Below are 23,410 nucleotides of genomic sequence, written 5' to 3'. Positions count from 1 at the left end.
GACATGAGTGACTCTCAGCCCACCCAAGCAAAGGAGACACCAGCACAAATGTCAGTGACATGGTATCTATCAGAGCCCACAGAGGACATGCAGACAGATCTGCTGGCATATTGGGCACACAAGTCCACTGTCTGGCCACATCTAGCCAAAGTGGCTCAGCGATATCTGTCATGTCCACTAACCAGTGTGCCCAGTGAACATGTATTTTCAATGACAGGGTATATCATGAGCCCTCACCGCTTAAGGCTGGCACCAGAGTTGATGGAAATGCTAGTGTTTTTGAAAATAAACATGCCTTTGCTTGGGTTTCCAAATTTTCCCTGTGAATGGCAAGATGAATAAAAGCAATAAAGCCTTGCAGCAGTTCCAACTGCCTCCTATGCTCCAGATAATATCATCACATGTACCTGACCTGAAACGCTGTGCCATTCTGTCCACTGTCCAGGCCATAGGTCCCTACAAGGGCCTGATCTCAAACGCTGTGCCTGTCTGTCCATCCCTTTCGTCACTACAAGGGCCTGACCTCAAATGCTGTGCCTGTATGAGTTTAGTTCTAGTATTTCTAATTTCAGTTTCATGTATTTATGCATCACTTCTTTCCAGAATATTCTTTTTCCTGTTTTGCAACATTTGGAATGTAAGAACATAAAAAGCTGACTTAAGATGTTTGGAACTTGAATATTTCATATGCTCAATAGTTTTCATGACCTTCATAATATGTGCTATTTTCCCTAAATCTTTCTTAGGTGCCAACATTAATGTTTTGAGTACTATAGAAAACTGGTGGTAGTTGCACTCTACTTCGTCCTCTGTGTCCCCATAGTTTACAGAGGCACTGTGTAAAGTACAAAGTCAACATAGGTTGATATTGTTGATTTGGACTTGAGTAGCAGTTTTCTTATTTATGAGAGCTCTTCAAGTTGCTTTGTCATCAGCTGAAGTGCATAAGTACAGTTAATAGCTTCTGGGTATTTACAAGGGCTTGACCCCTAATGCTGTGCCTGTCCATCCACTGTCCAGGCCTTGCATTCCTACAAGGTCCTGAACTCTTATGCTGTGCCTGTCCATCCAGGCCTTACTTCCCTACAAGGGCTTGATCTCAAACACTGTGCCTGTCCGTCCAGGCCTTATGTCCCTACAAGGGCTTCACCTGTAATGCAGTGCCTGTCTATCCAGGCCTTACGTCCCTACAAGGGCCTGACCTCTAATGCTGTGCCTGTCTATCCAGGCCTTATGTCCCTACAAGGGCTTGACCTCAAATGCTGTGCCTGTCCATACATGCCTTACGTCCCTACAAGGGCTTGACCTCTAACGCTGTGCCTGTTGTCCACTGTCCAGGCCTTATGTCCCTACACGGGCCTGACCTCTAATGCAGTGCCTGTCTGTCCAGCTTGGAGCCTGGATATTTAATATGCTCAATAGTTTTCATGACCTTCATAATACGGGCCATTTTCCCTAGATGTTTCTTAGGTGCCAACATTAATGTTTCTAGTGCTATAGAAAACTGGTGGTAGTTCTACTCTAGTTTATCCTCTGTGTTCCCAGAGGCACTGTGTAAAGTACAAAGTCAACATAGGTTGATATTGTTGATTTGGACTTGAGTAGCAGTTTTCTTATTTATGAGAGCTCTTCAAGTTCCTTTGTCATCAGCTGAAGTACATAAGTACAGTTAATAGCTTCTGGGAGCCATCACGTTGACTTGCCACGCTTGAAGGCTTGTGCTCCACTCTAGGGGTCAACCGATTGCAGGGAGTACTTTTCTGCGCAAACGAAAGGGAACTCCCCCCAGGTGTAGCCAGCCTATCTCTTAGTACCCGATGACCCATGTTGAACCAGAACCACTGTTCACATGGAATCCTCCTCCACGTCGACTCGCCATGCTTGAAGGCTCGTGCTCCTCTCTAGGGGCCAACCCATTTCAGGGAGCCCTTTCCTGCGCAAAGGAAAGGGAACTCTTCCCGGGTGTAGCCAGCCTATCTCTTAGCACCTGTTTACCCATGTTGAGCTGCTGTTCACATGGAAATCTCCTCCACGTCGACTCGCCATGCTTGAAGGTTTGTGCTCCACTCTAGGGGCCAGCAACCCATTCTAGGGAGCACTTTCCTGTGCAAAGGAAAGGGAACTCTCCCCGGGTGTAGCCAGCCTTTCTCTTAACACCTGCTGACCTATGTTGAAATGCTGTTCACATGGAAACCTCCTTCACCTCGGCCTTCAAAATTCTCGTTTGTATATCTGCTACGTCAACCAGATTTTAAAAGACCAACGAGAGCTCACTAGACACCAATGGAAACACCCCACTCTAGGGGCAAACCCATTCTAGGGAGCCCTTTCCTGTGTAAAGGAAAGGGAACTCTCCCCGGGGCCAGCCTGTCTTGCCCCTATCAAAACCACAGGGACCAGATTATTTTATTTATTTATTTATTTAAAGAGTCTTCTTTACCGACTTTAGTCGAAACATCACATCGGTTTACATCGAACCATCGAAAGGAAGGAAGTTACAAAAAACACTTCAAAAGCACTCTGCCAGCCTGTCTTGCCCCTATCAACTTTCTGCCACTCTGCCTTGCTGCCATACACCAGACGACTCACTTTACTACTTGTGTTCTTGCCAGTATCATGGTTCCTCAGTGTGTTGGTGCTAGTCATTCTTCTGCTTTCTCAGCACCTTCTGGTTTTTTCTGACACTCTTTCTGCTTTCTATGTTCCCCCTTCATTGTGCTGTAGTATGTTGATGCCACTTGTCTTGCTACTTTGCCTGTCGTGCTGCCTTCAAGGGTTCATGCAACTTTTATCGGTTTCTTCAGTCAATATCCGGAAAATGCCATCAAGGGATCTTATCGACATGTGTTGTTTAACATTAGAGACCTCCTGCTATTACCCTCAAACTGGGAACAGGAGGCCCAACAAACGTGTTTTGAGACACACAGTAATGTCTCCGAAGATTTGCACAATCATTTGACAACATTGGTCCATTCTAAAAACTTTTAAAACCACCCAACCCCCTCTTAGGTTTTCCTTCTCCAGGGACAAAAATATCAAGGACCTAACAATCCAAATCTATTGCTTGCCAGTGAAAGCTCTGAGGCAAACTGTTTAATTACATGCACTGATTGTTCAATCTGCGCATTTCAAAATATGGAAGATCAGCTAATATCCACTGCAGGCAGATAATTCACTATTAGGCAGGTCCACAATTGTTGGCTGACGATGATGGTATTTATGATACAATGCCCATGCGAACTTAACAGTATGTGGCAGATTATAAAAGCCCTGCGAACCAGCCCGCGGGCTGGGGAATGGTGAGCCGGCAGCCCGCCGGCCTGAGCAAGTTACGCCTGCCTCGGGCAGGCGTAAATTTCTTAACAAAGGTGGGGGGGATTTAGTTAGGGCTGGGTTAGGTAGGGGAAGGAAGGGGAAGGTGGGGCGGGCCGGAAAAAAAGTTCCCTACGAGGCCGCTCCGATTTTGGAGCGGCCTCGGAGGGAATGGAGGCAGGCTGCTCATCTCGGTGCACGAAGGTTGCACAATTGTGCACCCCCCTGCGCGCGCCGACCCTGGATTTTATAACATGCGCGTGGCAGTGCGCGCATGTTATAAAATCGGGCATAGATTTGTTCGCGCCAGGTTGCGCGAACAAATCTACGCCCACGCATAACTTTCATAAGAAATGTTAAGTATAAATTGAATGCTTTTTTTGAGTAATATTGTAATTTTCTGCATTCAGTTCATACGGACGCTTTTTGGCTTTGATTGAGTAGATAAACTGAGTCATACAACAATTTATTGTATAATGCAGCCCTATAAATAAATGTTCTATACATCACAAAATTCAGTGTTACTTTGAGTTTTTTAGTTCTTTATTTAAGGAGACTAAACAGTATTTTGAAAGAAAATGCCTAATCTAAATTTCTGTTGAAAAAAGACAATACAAAAAAAACTTCACAAAAATATTTATGATATAGCAGCAAAACTACTGTACTTGTGATGCTAATTATAGGTTAATAAAGTTTAAGCTTATGCGTGTACACATTTTCCTAAACTATAGTTACATTGAAATATTGCAGATTTCCAATAAATGCTTTGTTTAATTGAGAATCCACAAACAGCTTTTTTGAAAACTAATTATGTCAGTGCCAGACACCGTTGACATTTTCTTTTCATTTTAAAATTAAGCCTCTGGGATCTTTTGTTTAAGTGCTGGGTTTTCTTCATTTCACTGGGAGACTGTTCCACCATACTTTCTGTGAAGAAATGCATTTCATTACGATACTTCTGATTCTCTTCCGTTTCAGCCTCATACCATAGTCGCTTGTTCTAATACTTTTTTACACTGAAAAATGGTTGCCTCTTGTGCTTTGTCTCTTAATTGATTATTTTATATTTTTCATTCCCAGATGCATATTGAGAAGATTTTCAATCACTATAATCCACTGTATCTTCAATACTAGGCTTTTAGTTGAATATTACAGACCTTTTTTGTTACTTGAGTAAAACCAAATAGCAAGCCGTTCGTTAAATACAGGAAAACTGTAACACATGCTCTACTTTCTCTCCCTCTAGCTGTCAAGTGAAACAGTGTTAGGCACACATTTAAGTACTGCCTTATAGCTTGGAGGAAGTGTTATGAATTGTAGAATAGGAGATTTATTTTTGGTTCTCCAGTCAACTAGGGCTAAAAATATCTGAATATCTTGTGGATGATGCACTCCACATAGGGAGAACAGTTGACAACTATAGAAACTGTGAGGGGCCCTGAATGGTAGAAAAGCAGACCCAAAGAAAATTTCTTTACAGCCTTTTGTCACCTGTAGAACTTAAAACATATACACACTCTCACTCTCACACAGACACACGCACTCTAGAACTCCTTTCTCAATAGGATAAGCCTATCTTCCCTTGCCTTTAACTTCACTGGAATTAATAGAATTGACATTTTTTGCATTATTTTTACAAATAAAATCTAAAATTATACAGCATATGGCAGAAAAGGACCAATGGTCTATCTAGTCTGCCCAGGGAATCTTGTTAAGCAGACTAGATGGTCCTTTTCTGCCGTCATTTCTATGTTTATGTTTATGTTTAGCTAACTCTGCAGGGATATTCAGCAGGTCAGGTGTCCTACTGAATATTCCCAGCTATCTTAAAGTTAGCTGGATAAATTATCCAGCTGTCTTTAGGGCAGGTCTTCAGCTGTCCTAAAGTTATCAAGCCATGTTGGATGGATAACGCTGAAAATTGGCATTTATTAGGCTAACCTAGCCAGATAGCCAACTCCACCCCGAAATGCCCTTGCCTCACCCCAAGTTTGCCAGATTTTTTAGCCAGATAAAAGGTTTTCTGGCCAAATTGGGTCCGGCCAGCATTGTGAGATTTTCCAGTCCTGCCATTTGTCTCTCTAAGGGACAAATTTATTGCAAATCCCATTTCAGGCAGGGAGAGAGAGAGAGAGCCTCTGGGGAGGCACACATATTAGTCAACTTTTTATACCACTGTAAGAGGGGCCATTCTGAACTCAGGGTGAGGTTTTGGTGGTGGCCTAGGGTTTGGGGGAAAATTTTACATGCAGAGTGAGAAGTACGACAGCATAGTAGACATCAGTGAAGATTTTAAGTGATTTGGATTGATGAAAGGTATAAAAAGGTAAGATTTGTACATTGTACTCTCGACCTACCTTGATGCACTCTCTACCTAGTTGCTAGGAAGCTAGGTTGAGAGTACAATGTACAAATCTCATCTAGGCCTAAATTTTAACCAGGGCTTCCCAAATCTGTCCTGGGGACTCCACAGCCAGTTGGGTTTGCAGGATATCCACAGTGAATATGCATGAGATAAATTTGCATATACTGATATGAAAATTTATACTGATGCATATTTACTGTGGATATCCTGAAACCACGAATGGATGTGGGGTCTCCAGGTCAGGTTTTTGTATACCTGACTTAACCAGATAAATGGCAATAAATAGCCTCATTTTATTTTACTCTGTTTTAAATAAATAGTCCATATTAGTATGTAGCAACTGTAAATTATTTTATTAAATGAAATACAACTCAATGAACTTGATTATTAACACCTTTATGCAACATCTATGATTTCAAAGGTCTTGAGCAGCCACGACCTCCTGATTCAGCAAATAATCAGACAATTGGTTTGTAGCAAGAACTCTACCATCAGATTTAGCCAATATGTAGAGAGTTAAAGTATATAATATGTATTTATGTATAGATTATTTAGAGTTTAATACAGTTGAGTAGGTTGTTTTTGACAAAGTGAGGAACTTCTTAGAATTTCAAAATTGTTTCTACTGGTCAAGGTTAATGGAATTCTAAGCTATTTGTTTTAATAAGAGTTTTTCCCCTTCTTTAAGAGTATACAGAGTAATTCATCAAATTGCATTAGCCTGATATCATGGGCATTAGGACCCTAATGCTCATGATAATGCCATAGCTCATGTGTTATTTATCATGTCGTGCAACACGAATGCAAATTTTGAAAATGTATTCAAAGGGTGGAGTTGGGGAGGAATTTGGGTGGAGTCTATGAAAATAAGGGTCATTAACACAGTGTGCAATAGCGAAACACACATTATCACACATTTTTTTTTTTCAATTATCTTTTATTAGGAACACCCAAGCAGGAAAATGTAACCATAATGAACAACAAAACAATAACCAGGGGTGAAATTCCATATTTTCCCCCATTTTACAACCCCCCCCCCTTCCCTCCCCTCCGTGCCAGTAGAGAGTCCATAATAAGTTTACAAAAGAAGTCCGCAGAATGTGTTGGAACACTCCCTGTCATGTGGCAGAGAGAAAATAGAAATAAATTAAAAATGAAACTGCGTAGAGCCCTCATAACCCAAGTTCAAATGGTTTTGCATCCCAAACTTGGAGAGAGCACGTAGAAGTGAAGAACCTTCAAAAGAGCAGATAAACTCAAATTGTGTCTAGAGGGGCGAGCTTCTGTATCCGCTGAGGAAGCGACCCATAGTAGGTGCACCAAGTGTCCTTGAACAATCTTTTCTTCTTTGGCGAAAAACGCCTGTAGAGAGAGCCATATTCCAATTGAAACAGTTCCATTAGTACTGCCTTCCACATCGCAAATGTCGGTGGATGGTGTTCAATCCAGTTAGCCAAGATACATTTTTTCACCACTAAGCATACCTTGGAGAAAAAAAGCACGTTTTCGTGATTCAAAGATACATCACCCACATCATTGTGCAGTAAGCAAAAGGAAACAGACCATTTAATTTCCACAGCAAACAAATTGGTTAGCCAGCAGCGCACCGCTTCCCATAGCCCTTGTATGGGGGGACATTCCCAAAAGCAATGAATTAGGGTGGCACACTTCTCATCACATTTCAGACACTTAGCCGTGGGTACAATATGCATAAGGCAAGCTTTCGCCGGGGAAATTATGGTTCGGTGAAAGATGCGCTGCTGCATTTCCCGGTATGTAACATTATTCGTCAGTGTATGGATAGATATATAACAAGCGGCAAGCATACGATCAGTTAGTTCCTCCCGGCAATCCTGGGACCATTTCACTCCCCTGGTAGAAAATATAAGCTGTGGCAGATTATTCATAAAAAATTTATATAATAGTGATAGGGAACCTTTATTGGCCTCTAGCATAGAAAACAGAGCTCTACTGGTGGGATTTTCAATAGGTCCGTCAATATTCCTAAATATAGTGTTACACGTATCACGTATGTAACCGTATATCAAAAATTGAGATGGATTGAGACCAAGAACAATCTGACACTGATCAAAGGTATACACCTTATTGGCTTGCCAGTCAATGACCTCTTTCATTCGCCAATTAGGCATGGCACGGAAAGTATGCCGCCGTGGCAGCATTGCCAAAGAAGTGGAGGAATGTCCCCTCAAAGGGTAATACATCGAGTATTGGACAGGCAGATGCAGAGTTTTTCTCGTCAGCTCCCACACCTTCCGTACAGTCCGAATTAATGTATAATGCATATGACGCGGTAACAATTCCTTAGTGGGAAGATGGAGTACAAGAGATGGGTCAAAAGGGGCACATATATTCACTATCATTTCTCCATCTGTATAGGCAGATGACCGGTTACACCAGTCCCCCAGAAACCGTAGATTAGCTGCCCATGTGTTTACTCTGAAGTCTGGCAGACCATAACCTCCAAGTGTCTTAGGGGCACACAACGTACTCAGGGATAACCGTGCCCTGCCCCCCCGCCATAAGAAGGCAGTAAGTAATTTCTGCAAGCAGATTCTATCCTTGGATTTCCAAAAATAAGGCACCATTAAGAAAAAATATAGTATTTTAGGGGCTATAACCATTTTTATGACCGCTATACGGCCTTGTAAAGAGAGCGGGAGTGACCTCCAGCCATGTAGCTGTTTTCTAACTTTATCCAATAACGGGGGTATATTGAGGCCATACCATTGGTCCGGTTTTCTATGAATTCTAATTCCCAGATATTTGAGGGAATCTTTCGCCCATCGCACCGGGAAATTTGGCCAATGATTCTCTAAGGTACCCAGTAGATCTAAGGCTTCGGTCTTATCTAGGTTAAGTTTAAACCCAGATACCTGCTGATAGATCCAGAAAACGTTAAGAGCAGCTGGCAAGGATTTCTTAGCCTCTGTCAATAATAATAATATATCATCCGCGAAGAGTAAAGTTAATAAAGATTGCGATCCTATCGACATACCCACCACCTCAGGAGTCTGTCTAAGCTTATTTACTAAGGGTTCTACTGTCAGAATAAACAAAAGGGGGGACAAGGGGCACCCCTGTCTCGTGCCCCGGGCCAAATGAAATTCCTCAGATAAGAAACCATTCACTAAGATACGGGCAGTGGGGTTAGAGTACAGTAAGGTTATGTATTCAAATATTTTCCCCACAAAACCCATTTTTCCCAAGACTGCCTTGAGAAAGGGCCAGGCCACCCGATCAAAGGCTTTTTCCGCGTCGCATGATACTATCAATGGGTGGGAGAAATTTCTTAGATAACACTCTTCTATAGCGGTTAACACCTTATGTATATTGACAGTAGATCTGCGACCATGGACAAAACCAACCTGTCCCGGACCGACCAGAGAAGGCATAATAGTCTTAAGTCTGTTAGCCAGTATTTTTGCATATAATTTGATGTCTAAATTCAACAAAGAGATTGGGCGGTAAGAGGCTGGCAAAGTTGGATCTCTGCCTGGTTTGGGCAAAACCACTATTGTGGCCGCTCGCATCGTGATCGGCATGGCCCCCTCCCCCGCAATACTGTCAAATAAAGCCGGTAACAGAGGCGCTAAGTCATCCTGTAAAGCCTTGTAAAAAATTGCAGTCAGTCCATCGGGACCTGGGGCTTTGTTGTCTACGAGAGAGTGAATCGCAGCCATTACCTCCGATTCCTGAATATTCCCGTTAAGCGAGGAAAGTTGGGACGGAGAGAGCATGGGCAGAGATATAGATTCTAAAAAGTTTGCTATGTCCATCTCTTGTACCTTTTCCTCTGAATAAAGTTGGTGATAGTACTCCACGAATACCTGGGCAATATCCTTGGAACTTGTTTTTAGCTGACCCCTGGGTGTTTTAATATTTGAGATAAATTTGGAAGATTCCTGTGCCTTTAACAGATTGGCAAGGAGCTTTCCCGCTTTGTTCCCATGATGGAAAAAGGTGAACTGCCTATGCCTCAGGGACCGTGTAGCCCTATCATGCAACAACGTATTCAACATCACACATTTTTAATGCTGGAAATAACTACACTTTATTCCCTGGCGTTAAGCTATGTGATATGCCCGAAATGGAATTTGCGATAAATATCACAAATTCCTTTTCGGGCAGGGAGAGGAGTAGAGTGGAGTAGAGAGAGAGAGAGAGACTCTGGTGACACACATAGTAGTCCACTATTTATATGACTATAGGAGGGCAAGCTAGTAATGCGAGGTGAGGTTTTGGCAGTGGTCTAGGGTTTTGGGGCCAGTTTTACATACACAGCGAGATGTACAAACAGCACAGTACACATCAGTGAAGATTTGATGTGATTTTGAGTGAGGAAAGACACAAAGATGAGATATCTACAGTGTTCTCTCGCCCTAGCTTAAAGCACTCTAAGGCGAGAGAACACTGTAGATATCTCATCTTTGTGTGACTTTCCTCACTCAAAATCAAATCAAATCTTCACTGATATGTGCTGTGCTGTTTGTACCTCTCACTGTAGTTGACTATTATGAGAGCCTTATAAAGATTCTCTGGCTCTCACTCTCTCTCTTGCCAGGAGCAGCCGGAAATAAGAAAATGCCAGTCTGGGCACTTTGCTGCTTGCAAAGTAAAACTATTGCAGGGTATAATAAATTTAATGCACATTGCGATAAAATACCTATGCAAAATGCTAAAATAGCGCCCGGTGCAGTAACTTTAAATTATCATAATCACGCACCTTTTCCTTATTGCAGGCATTATTCATGTGTAATTTATAGTATTTTAATAAATCCAAGGCATAGTTGGCCATTTTTTTGAAGGCCTTTATTCTTTTGGATTAAAAGATTAAAATATGTGTTTAGCACCAAGATCAAATTAAATATTGAGTTTGTGATTCCAAATAGGTCCTTTCTTCAAACATGGTACAGAATATTTTGGAGTTGATGGGTACACTAGAATACCTTTTATCCAGAATGGTTGGACCAAGTTTGTCATGAATAATGGAGTTTTCTAATAAAAGATTTCAGGTAATAGTTTTTCTGGATAACAGAACAAATGAAGTCAACCATTTTTCGGCTAATGGGAATTTTAGATAGAAGAGTTTTGGCTATAAGGTGCTCTACTGTATTTCTACAATGGCCAATAAGAGAATTGCTTCAGAATTTCTATTACACTACATATAAAAAAAGATCAGTGGAAGGGAAACATAGAGCTTGATTAACTGAGAAACGGAACTTTGAAAAATATACAGTTGGCAAGTAAGTTAAGAAAATGTAGCTAGCAGGGTGGCTGGTGGACGTGAGGACGGCCTGGTAACTTGCCTGCCAGGTGCGAAGATGGCAGACCTCACGCGTCACCTAGATAGGATTATAGACAGTGCTGGGGAGGAGACGGCTGTCGTGGTACATGTGGATACCAACGACGTAGGAAAATGTGGGAGAGAGGTACTGGAAGCCAAATTTAGGATTTTAGGTAGGAAGCTGAAATCCAGAACCTCTAGGGTGGCATTCTCTGAAATGCTTCCTGTTCCACGTTCAGGTCCCCAGAGGCAGCAGAGCTCCAGAGTTTTAATGCGTGGATGAGACGATGATGCAGGGAAGAGGGATTCAGCTTTATTAGGAACTGGGGAAACTTTTGGGGAAAGGGGAGACTTTTCCGAAAGGATGGGCTCCACCTTAATCAGAGTGGAACCAAGCTGCTGGCACTAACTTTCAAAGAGGAGATAGAGCAGCTTTTAAACTAGAACAAGGGGGAAAGCTGACAGTCACTCAGCAGTGCATGGTTTGGAGAAATGTATCCTTGAAGGATACTAATGAAACAGGAGAGTTAGGACATTCCAACAGAGAGATTCCATTAAAAGCAAACATAGTCCATGTGCATATATGTAAAAAATCACGGAAGCTAATGATTTCCGAATTATCCCTAGCAACTGAAAAGCAGATTGTTAATACAAACAAAAAACACACTTTGAAATGTCTGTATGTCAAAGCCAGAAGGTTAAGAAATAAGATGGGAGAGTTGGAGTGTATAGCAACAAATGATGAGATTGACATAATTGACATCACGGAGACTTAGTGGAAGGAGGATAACCAATGGGACAGTGCTATATCAGGGTACAAATTATATTGCAATGATAGGGAGGATGAACTTGGTGAGGGTGTGGCACTTTATGTCCGGGAGGGTATAGAGTCCAACAGGATAAAGATCATACAAGAGACTAAATGCTCAGTAGAATCTATATGGATAGAAATCCCATGTGTGTTGTGTAAGTGTATAATGATAGGAGTATACTATCGTCCACCTGGACAAAATGGTCAGACAGATGATGAAATGCTTAGAGAAATCAGGGAAGCTAACCAATTTGGCAGTGCAATAATAATGGGAGATTTCAATTACCCCAATATTGACTGGGTAAATGTAACATCAGGACTTGCTAGAGACATAAACTTCCTGGATGTAATAAATGACTGCTTCATGGAGCAATTGGTTCAGGAACCAACAAGAGAGGGAGCTATTTTAGATTTAATTCTTAGTGGAACACAGGATTTGGTGAGAGAGGTATCGGTGGTGGGGCCACTTGGCAACAGTGATCATAATCTGCAGCTCTAACATTAAACTTTCAAAAGGGAAACTGATAAAATGAGGAAAATAGAAAAAAACTGAAAGGTGCAGCTGGAAAGGTTAAAAGTGTTCAACAGACATGGACATTGTTTAAAAATACAATCTTAGAGGCGCAGTCCATATGTATTCCACACATTAAGAAAGGTGGAAGGAAGGCAAAACGATTACCGTCATGGTTAAAAGGTGAGGTGAAAGAGGCTATTTTAGCCAAAAAAAATCCTTCAAAAATTAGAAGGTTATATCTGAAGAAAATAGGATAAAACATAAGCATTGTCAAGTTAAGTGTAAAACACTGATAAGACAGGCGAAGAGAGAATTTGAATTGAAGTTGGCCATAGAGGCAAAAACTCATAATAAAAACTGTTTTAAATATATCCAAAGCAAGAAACCTGTGAGGGAGTCAGTTGGACCATTAGTTGACAGAGGGGTTAAAGGGGCTCTTAGGGAAGATAAGGCCATTGCAGAAAGACTAAATGAATTCTTTGCTTCCGTGTTTACTGATGAGGATGTTGGGGAGATACCAGTTCCGGAGATGGTTTTCAGGGGTGATGAGTCAGACGAACTGAACGAAATCACTGTGAACATGGAAGTTGTAGTAGGCCAGATCAACATACTAAAGAGTAGCAAATCACCTGGACTGATGGTATGCATCCTAGGGTACTGAAGGAACTAAAAAATGAAATTTCTGATCTATTAGTTAAAATTTGTAACCTATCATTAAAATCATCCATTGTACCTGAAGACTGGAGGGTGGCCAATGTAGCCCCAATATTTAAAAAAAGACTCCAGGGACAATCCAGGTTATAGACCAGTGAGCCTGACTTCAGTGTCGGGAAAAATAGTGGAAACTATTCTCAAGATCAAAATCGTAGAGCATATAGAAAGACATGGTTTAGTGGAACACAGTCAACATGGATTTACCCAAGAGAAGTCTTGCCTAACAAATCTGCTTCATTTTTTTTGCTTCATTTTTTTGCTTCCTTTTTTTGAAGGGCTTAATAAACATGTGGATAAAGGTGTATTTGGATTTTCAGAAGGCATTTGACAAAGTCCCTCATGAGAGGTTTCTATGAAAATTAAAAAGTCATGGGATAGGAGGCAATGTCCTTTTGTGGATTACAAACTGGTTAAAAGAAAGGAAACAGAGAGTAGGATTAAATGGTCAATTTTCTCAGTGGAAAAGGGTAAACTGTGGAGTGCCTCAGGGATCTGTACTTGGACCGGTGCTTTTCAATATATATATAAATGATCTGGAAAGGAATACGATGAGTGAGGTTATCAAATTTGCAGATGATATAAAATTATTCAGAGTAGTTAAATCACAAGCGGATTGTGATACATTACAGGAAGACCTTGCAAGACTGGAAGATTGGGCATCCAAATGGCAGATGAAATTTAATGTGGACAAGTGCAAGGTGTTACATATAGGGAAAAATAACCCTTGCTGTAGTTACACGATGTTAGGCTCCATATTAGGAGCTACCACCCAGGAAAAAGATCTAGGCATCATAGTGGATAATACTTTAAAATTGTCGGCTCAGAGTGCTGCAGCAGTCAAAAAAGCAAATAGAATGTTAGGAATTATTAGGAAGGAAATGGTTAATAAAACGGAAAATGTCATAATGCCTCTATATCGCTCCATGGTGAGACTGTACCTGGAATACTGTGTACAATTCTGGTCGCCGCATCTCAAAATAGATATAGTTGCGATGGAGAAGGTACAAAGAAGGGCAACCAAAATGATAAAGGGGATGGAACAGCTCCCCTATGAGGAAAGGCTGAAGAGGTTAGGGCTGTTCAGCTTGGAGAAGAGACGGCTGAAGGGGTCTTTAACATCATGAGAGGTCTTGAACGAGTAGATGTGAATTGGTTATTTATACTTTTGAATAATAGAAGAACTAGGGGGCATTCCATGAGTAGCACATTTAAGACTAATCGGAGAAAATTCTTTTTCACTCAATGCACAATAAAGCTCTGGAATTTGTTGCCAGAGGATGTGGTTAGTGCAGTTAGTGTAGCTGGGTTCAAAAAAGGTTTGGATATGTTCTTGGAGGAGAAGTCCATTAACGGCTATTAATCAATTTTACTTAGAGAATAGCCACTGATATTAATTGCATCAGTGGCATGGGATCTTCTTAGTGTTGGGTAATTGCCAGGTTCTTGTGGCCTGGTTTGGCCTCTGTTGGAAACAGGATGCTGGGCTTGATGGACCCTTGGTCTGACCCAGCATGGCAGTTTCTTAAGTTCTTATATTCTTATGCTGATCAGAAGGAATTAATCTAAAAAATGCTGCACAAATGGGGTTTGCATTACATTTTAGGATGGCCCCTGCTAAGAGATGCACAATACATTAATGCACTCATTTCAGTATGTTCAGCCATCTTCTCTTTTTAGATGTACATCCTCTCTACCCCATGACATGCATATTTGGACTAGAGGCTGAAGAAGCCCACTGGTAATGTTCAGACTCTGAATTTGCCAAAAATAAAATGCAAAGCAAAGATGCCTATACTTCACCCAAAAGCACATCCATTTTAGTCTTCCTAGGCACATTTCTTTCTTTAAGAAAAAGATCCAATTAGCATTGTCATGTGAATCTGCCTTTCTCTCCGTCCAGAAACACATGGTAGAGTTGATCTCCGTGGATGGATGGGGATAATATTTGGTAGAAGTGACTCTTACGAAGATTCTAATTCTCCTACCAGATTTCAGCCAAATCCATCCACAGAAATTGGCCCCATACATCTCGTTCAGTAAATATCTATGAGGCCGGATCAAGCAGATGACAGTGATGTAAGGCTGCTGTGATAAGCAGCCGGTGCAGCCCTTCTCTCCAGCATTGAAGAGTACAGGGAGAGAGGGGGCAGCCAGTGGAGCCTATCCCGCTGTCCACTGAAGAGGAGATAAACATAGGGTAGGCATCCAGTGGAGCCAGCCCTCTCTTTCCAACAAGACAGCTGGTGGAGCCCCATCCTGCTAATTGCTGAGAGTAAGCAAACATGGGAGTAGTGGATTATGCCCATCATGCCATCTGTGAAGAGTATAGGGATACCAGGAGTGGTGAAAAAGTGGCCAGCCTAGCTCATCCTGCTGCTGCCAAAGAGTATACATGGCAGCCAGCACCACAAGCATTATTTGAAAATTCAAGATAGTTTCTCTCTGAAAATGTGATGAAAAGTACATGTAGTAAAAGTATCCAAATACTTTATAATTATGCAGGCTATGTGAAAATTGCATCCTCTCCCAGATGGCTTTATTTTTACACCAAATTATCTTGAGGATTTAAAAGGCAGATTCATGCTTTGTCCTTTGTATCACAGTCTGACTAGATGTTTTAGTAACTTCAAGGAATATAGATATACTTGTCGAATTTTTGAAATCTAAAGTGTATACGTAGATATACAGCTGTTTCTAATGGGGAAGATTTTAATACCTACGTGCGGGTGTAGATTTGTGTGTGCAACCCGGCGCACACAAATCTACGCCTGATTTTATAACATGCATGTGCAGTCGCGCGCATTTTATAAAATCCGGGGTCGGCGTGTGCACCTTGCATGCGCCGAGCCCTAGGGGAGCCCCGATCGCTTTCCCCGTTCCCTCCGAGGTCGCTCCGACATCAGAACGGCCTCGGAAGGAACTTTCCTTCCCCTCCCTTCCCCTCCCTAACCCACCCCTCCTAAACCCCCCCCCCCCCACACCTTTGTTTTACTAGTTGCACCTGCCTCTGGGCTGGCGTAGATTGCGCATGCCGGCCTAGAGGTGCTATGAAGACCTCTGGCCAAGCTCCCGCCCCGGACCACCCATGCCTTGCCCTTTTTTTCAAGCCCTGGGACATACGTGCGTCCCGGGGCTTGCACGCGTCGCCGGGCCTATGCAAAATAGGCTCGGCCTGCGTAACCTCAGCTGGATTTACACTCGTAGGACTTTTAAAATCTGCCCCAATATGTGCAGTATGCTTAACATTAGTTATTAATACAATTAAGGATTCCTTTTACTGAGGTTTGTTAGTGCTGGTACAGTACACTTATTAGGTAATGAAAGCATGGCGATTTGTGAATTGTATCATTGAAAACCTCTTATGCTTAACAGCTACTTCCTAAAGTGTTAAAAATATAATTCTACAGAATTTTCAGAAATCTTTAGGTTTCAAAGAATATGTAATGTATGGGATTTTGCAGAAGTCTGTTTTGGTGTGCCAGGAGAGATGATGACTTGTAGAAAGATATGCATAACAGGCAGCAAAATATGAGGCGGATTTTAAAAGGGTTACGTGCATAACCCTTTTAAAACCCTCCTGTGCGCACCAAGCCTATTTTGCATAGACCCGGTGACACGCACAAGCCCCGGGACGCACGTATGTCCCAGGACTTGAAAAAGGGGGCGGGATGTGGGTGGGATGGGGCGGGGCCGGAGCCTCCAGACACAGCGGCCCGGGCCGGCAGCCGGCGTGCGCAACCTACGCCTGCCTGGAGGCAGGCGCAACTTAGAAGTTAAAGGTAAGGGGGGGTTTAGGTAGGGCTGGGGGGCGGGTTAGGTAGGGGAAGGGAGGGGAAGGTGGGGGGCTGGGAGGGAACAGAGGAAGGCTACGCGGCTCGGTGTGCGCAAGTTGCACAATTGTGCACCCCCTTGCGCGCACCGACCCTTTATTTTATAACATGCGCCAGGTGCGCACACATGTTATAAAATCTGGCGTAGATTTATGCGCGCCGGGTTGTGTGCACAAATCTACGCCCGCGCACAATTCTTAAAATCCGGCCCTATATGAATATTCCAGAGCAACCTACAGTAAAAGTATGCCTTTTTTCTCAGAGAGGGAAAATGGTAATAGCCTCTAGAAAGCACACGGTTCTCATTTTTTCCGTTTCCTTTCTATTTTCTCTTTTGCTTTAATTTTCTCTGTTCTGAGAATTATAATGCCACATCAAGATCACAAGACCCATCTGGTCTGATCATTTTGCCATGTTTGCTACAATACTGAAAACCCTGCTTGATTTTTGTCTTTTGCTTCAACTTCTCCATTTCGAAGAATCCTCTGCTTCATGCTTTATTGAATTCCCATTGTTTTCTTTAAGCCTCACCACTTCCATTGGGAAACTATTCCGTGCATCCACTACACCTTCCATACAGAAATGCATCCATTCTTTACTCCTATATGGCCTCTTCGGTCTTTGTATCATGATTTTTTGTTCTCAAGCTTTTATGGAATTTACATTTCTTGGCCATTATTTATACCTATAAAATATTTCATTGCGTCTCTCATCTATTTATTTATTTAGTTTAGTTTAATCATTTATCTTCTGCCTATAGCAGATGGTTGTGCTGAGCAGGTTGCAATAAAATATAGCCTTAAAAGAAAACACTAAAAGTACAACCCATAAGACAGATAAAACATACAATAAACAATAATCAGGGTGTACTGATACATCATGCACTTAACTGGCATAGAATGACTGCAATCATAACTTTGCAAAGAATGCTTCCTGAAATGGAAATGTTTTAAGCTGAAAATACTCCAGTAAAGCATTTCATAGTGGTGGCCTGGCCAAAGAAAAGGCCTGGGTACAGGTTTCATGATGACAAGACTTGCTTCACTGATGGTACTGCAAGCAAAATTTATTGGGAGTATGGTATACATAGCAATCAAATTGGGCAAATAGGATGGAGCATCCCCTCTAAAAGCCTTAAAGATTAGAGTAAGAACTTTTTTTGCCTTGTGAATTTTCCCCAGGGTGCATACATTTAGGTCCTTAAACAGCACCCTCATAATGTTCGTGCTACTATACCATTTTGGTAACCTTATTTTGATTGCCGTTATGCGATTTGTCCCACTGACACAAAGGGATTTTAGTGACGAAGGGATGGAGAAGACTATAGATCAAGTAAATATGTCACAAATAGGCACACTGGATGAACCAAATGCCTTTTCTGACAGTATCATCTATGTTTCTATTCCAATTTCAGAAAACTATTCATTGCTATCAAAGCAAATTAAAAGCTTTATTTGATGCTTCCTAGAAGTTGATCTGTTTCTAAAATATGCAAAATAACTCTACTGTTGCCCAAATCAAAGATATTACATCCAACAATTATGCCTTTTAAAAAACAGATTTGCTTGTGATCCATCAGAACTATAGTCAACCATCTCTGTTTTGAGTAAATCAGTTTTCGCTCTTGTTTTTTTTTTAACATTTTTTTTTATGTTTTCTCAGTGGTCTTGCTCTTGATTGATTGTTCAAGGAATGACAAGTTAAAACATCTGTATTCAGTATTGTTGCTATTTCATTTACTTCTATTTTATTTAAAGTTTGCATACTGAAGTTAACTATATGTAAATCGCCTATTAAAAGTCAGTTTACTGTAACCTGCATTTCATTAGTATTTTTTTTGTGTTTTGTAGTCCTCTGCAATCATTTAAGCACATAATTTTCTTCAAGCACATTGGGAAAAATAAAGCATCACTTTGCTTGAATGAAATTGCTGCTTCCATCACAATCAACCTATATCGTTTTGGGGATGCTAATGATATTGGTTTAAAATGAAAATCTGTGCAGCTGTGCACATTTTCAAAGAAAATAAAATAGGGGAAATGTTGTATTACTTATAATCTTATTTATAATCTTAATTTTTTATAAAACAAATGTTATGCTTTGGATTTTATAATTCAGGCATTTAACTATTAGATATATACTAACCCAGCAATTTTATAAATGCAAGCTATAAAATATTAATTTTACTGTAATTTCTTAGAACTTCTATTCTCTGGTATAAACCTTTATTGCAGTGAATGGAGACTAAGATCCCCAATTCATATTACCTACTGTGATAAATTTATTGGTTTTCATTCATATATAAAAATGTTAATGGTTAAACTCATTGTGTTTCTTTCAGATTCCTTCCTGATTACATTAGTGGGGACTTTGATTCTATTAAGTCAGATGTCAAGGAATACTACAGAGTGAAGGTAATTTAGGAATTGTGGTAAAAAAAGAAACTTAGTTAACCTAAGTTTTGGTATTATTTATTCAATTGTTTTAGATCTTACTTTGAAAATTCTCCTACTGGCAGCATGATAAAAAAAAATGTGTATATATGTTTCTCTGAGAATAAGCAGAAGGGCAGTCCCCCCACATTAGTGACATCATCTGATGGAGCCCAGCACAGAATACTTTTGTCAAAATTTCTAGAACTTTGACTGCGATTCCCTGAGCATACCCATGCATGCTATTATGCCATGCATCCTTCAGTCTTTCTTTTTCCACGAAGCCATTGAGTCATGGATTTGTTGCCTCATGCTCCTACTTCTGGACCTTCGGTGGTTTTGCCAGCTTTTCAGGATAATTCATCACAGGATCCCATAGGTTTTGTTCCTTGTAGTCTACCTAGGCAAGGTTTTTTGGACTGTTTCTAGATTTTCATTTGTTTTGTACTCTGTTTCGTGGTGGTGCACAGCCATTGAGCCATCACCGCCATTGAGTTTGATTTTGCTTTCCTTTTTTATTTTCGGCCAGACATGTCTATTGGTTCCACCTATGCCGTCACTGTGCAAGGACTATGTCTATCATGAACCCTCATGATAGATGTATCCTGTGCCTGGTGGCACTGCATGATGTCCAGGGGTGTCGAAAATATGTGAACATGACCTCAAGGATGCCGGTCCCCAACTGAAACTTATGGGAATGCATTTTGGGCACTGGAAGACCAATCCTTTGGCATCAGAATCCTTGACAATGAATGATCTCAAAGTTGCGTCAGTGGAGGGAACAGCATCAGCATCAAGATGTAGGGAGAGGGAAGAATATTGGTTCCCTTAATGCCGCGGCCGATAGGGAACCCAGAGACATGCTGTAAAGGAGTTGATATTAGTGATGTGGTTCAATAAAGAGATGCTAAGAGCCAGCAGCTGTGGAGAAAAGTTGTTATTAAATACTACATATAATAAGGCATAACAAATGGAGAGTGTGAAAGACAAGAGAGCACCAGTATAAAACTCTCTCTCAAATTATTTTACTGATAATAAGACATTATATGGGATTTACACTTGTACATTTCCAACCCCTAAACTAGATTACACAATTGTCAGAATTTCTATGATTGGCTTTTCGCTATAAAAAATTAATCTGGATGGCATTATGTTAATTTGCTCTCACTTTGCATGTAAATTAATCCTTGATTTGTTTGCAAATGTTATCTATGAGCCCTGAAGTACAGCCCTGTTTATTTGGCTGATCAGCTGCAGTATATTCCAAGTCGTAATTTAAGTTCTGCTGATAAGAGCCTTCTTGTGATTCCTTTTACTAACTATGCTCGATTGATTCTACTGGAGCAATTTCTGTATGGCTTGGATAGGCCTATGCAAAAGCGGGTACGCCAGCACCTGAAGATCACCCTAGAGACAGCCTTGAAAACAGCTAATGCCTGCAATCAAGCATGGTCAATGACAGAATATTCACAACAAAAGTGACACACTCTAGAGAGGGAAATAGTATTTTTAACTATTTACTATAAACACATTTAAACCAGACTAGAGACAATATCATCGGCATATGCTCAAGACAAGGTTTAATCCGCTGTCTCTCGCCCTCAATGGGCCACAGGCAGTAGTCAGCCTATGAGCAAAGAGATTTGTATTCATCTATTGTCTCACGTCTACCATAACGTAGTTTTTAAATTTTTTAAAATCTTTATCAATATCAACTATTCCAGTTTAATCAAATTCAAGTGTAAAGCATCTGTAGAAAAAAATCTCAAAACCGGCTTATTACCCAAATTTTTAGTAAAAATACTTAGCCAATAGAAGGTCATTCAAATATTCAACCCGACATGGGCCATGTTTCGACTCAAGAGAGTCTTTTTCAAGGGGAATGGATATATCGGCTCTCTTTGTTACCGGTCAAAAATTATTAGAATTCCGGGACGCCAAGGTCACATTTCTCCGGTTCTCAACATGGCGATTAACGCCTTTGCCCTGTTGAGAACCGGAGAAATGTGACTTTGGCGTCCCGGAATTCTAATAATTGTTGACCGGTAACTCCCTTAAACCCAGTCCTGGGTTTAAGGGCTATAACCCAACTTCTCCCTTCTCAATAGTGAAGAAAGATGGGATGCCTCGAGTAGCTAATGGGAATGAGGAAGGCAAATCTCTTCACTGGAAGGTAATATTAGTCAGGAGAGGCACTCCACCTGGGAAGGTCAAGTTGAAAAGAAGGATATCTAAAGGAGTCTATATTAGGACCCCCTTAAAAGACTAGGACCAGGCATTTAGTCTGGTCCACTTTAAGAGAGACACTGGAGGGAATCCTGGGTCCAGGGCGTTGGTGTGATTTTTTGTTTCCAGTTTCTAACAAGCCAAAAGGTGCTGGACACAGTTCTGCAGCTGGTAAACATCTCTGTGTATCCTGGTGCTGCATGGGCTCATCAACTAAGAGCTGCAGCAGGCAGCTTCTTGGCCCCATAGAATGGATATTCAGCTTCACCCCTTCCTCTTCTGCTCTGTTATCCTCTGATAGGTGGACTGCTGTAGGGTATGGGTGGTGTAGACTCGGAATTTATAGACCGGAGGTTGCTGTTTCCAGTGTCTCAACAGCATGCCAGATGATGAGTGTGAGGTAAAATTCATTGAGTTACATTCAGTGCCATTTAGACAGTTGAGTTTTGACAATAGCTATCTAAGTAGCACTTTATGAATATTTGGCTGTGCTGAGCAGCCACCACTTAACTGGCTGTTTATCTGACTAAACAGTTAGCCAGGTAAGCGAGGGGCAGGTCGGGGATGTTCCAAGGTGGAGCTACTTATCCTGCTAAGTTAGGACCTGATTCAGAAAGGGTTTCTCCCATAGACACAAAATGGGAGAAAAGCTTTAATGGCTAAGTGCCAATTTTCAGCTTTATCTAGCTATTCAGTTGCCCTTAAGTTAACTGGATACACTTAACCAGCTAACTTTAAAATAACAGAGTATCCTAAAGCCAAGTTAACCAGATAAATTTATCTGCTAACTTAGAGGTATATTTAAAAAGTGTTGCTTGTGCAAAATTGGCCCCATACACACGTATGTGGGCCGTGAGCGAACCATGTGAATTTTAAGAAGCCAGGAAGTATTTACGTCAAGAATAAGGTGACAGAAAAGGGGCAGGGGAATGAGCATTCCGGGGGGGGGGGGGGGGGGGGGGCCAAGACTTACATGCGTAACGCCTGAATTGCTGCTGGTACTGATGGGTGTTGGAGAGAGACTATTTTAAAGAGACACTGACACTCAACACTCTATATATCTCCCACTGTAAAAGGGGCACTTTCAGCTCAGGGTGGGGTTTTTTTTGGGGGTGGTGTTACATTGATCTGCCTAGGGCACAAGGGTGTGTAGATCCTTGTAACCCCCCCCCCCAAAAAAAAAACACCCTGAGTTGAAAGTGTCAGATTGTCTATTTAAAAAGGTCTTTCTCTCTCTTGTCAGTACTGTTGCAGTTGGGTGCTGCAGGCAGGATAGTGGACCCTTGGGCCGGTCTACCCAGGGTGACAGGGTAGGCCGGGAGGCGGAGCCACAGGCTGGCGGTGTTCACCCGGGAACCAGGAGCCCCCCAGGAGGAGCCCGTAGGGTCCTGGAACCTTGGGACTTGGGATATCAGCTCAGAGTCAAATAGCAGATAAAGCCTGGGCAGGGAGTGTAGTAAGAAAAGTCCAAAGAGTGAAAGATAGTCTGTAGGCCGGCAGTGCAGGTTGAGGGCCAGCTGATGACAGGACAGCGGGCGGCAGCGATACCTGTAGTAAGCCGGACCGTGAGGCAGGGTTTGTAGAATACGGGACCGGGAACAGGCCGAAGGCTGAGGTAGAATCGATAGCAGACTGTGGACTGGAACAGGCTGTAGACTGGAAGGGAGTCTGCAGCTGGCTGTGGATTGGAGCAGGCTGTAGACTGGAATGGAGTCTGTAGCTGGCTGTGAACTGAAGCAGACTGTAGAGGAGTCGGGAACGGACCAAGGTCAGAGGCAGGCGGCAGGCTGAAGCGAAGTCAGGAACGGACCAAGGTCGGAGGCAGGCGGCAGGCTGAAGCGAAGTCAGGAACGGACCAAGGTCGGAGGCAGGCGGCAGGCTGAAGCGAAGTCAGGAACGGA

General features: G+C 41.9%; 1 protein-coding gene across 7 annotated transcripts in view; it reads left to right on the top strand.

Annotated features, from left to right (window-relative positions):
- The window catches only part of TPK1 (thiamin pyrophosphokinase 1), an 831,917-nt gene that overhangs the window by 478,573 nt on the left and 329,934 nt on the right, over positions 1 to 23,410 (top strand). For all 7 annotated transcript variants that reach the window (XM_029589578.1, XM_029589572.1, XM_029589573.1 and 4 more), the window contains one exon: positions 19,193 to 19,265. In XM_029589578.1, the coding sequence (XP_029445438.1) occupies positions 19,193 to 19,265 (73 nt within the window). The remainder of the gene's footprint in view (positions 1 to 19,192; positions 19,266 to 23,410) is intronic.

This window comes from Rhinatrema bivittatum, chromosome 2, assembly GCF_901001135.1.
Source record: "Rhinatrema bivittatum chromosome 2, aRhiBiv1.1, whole genome shotgun sequence".
NCBI classification, from domain to species: Eukaryota; Metazoa; Chordata; class Amphibia; order Gymnophiona; family Rhinatrematidae; genus Rhinatrema; species Rhinatrema bivittatum.
This window is presented reverse-complemented; position numbering and strand designations above follow the sequence as displayed.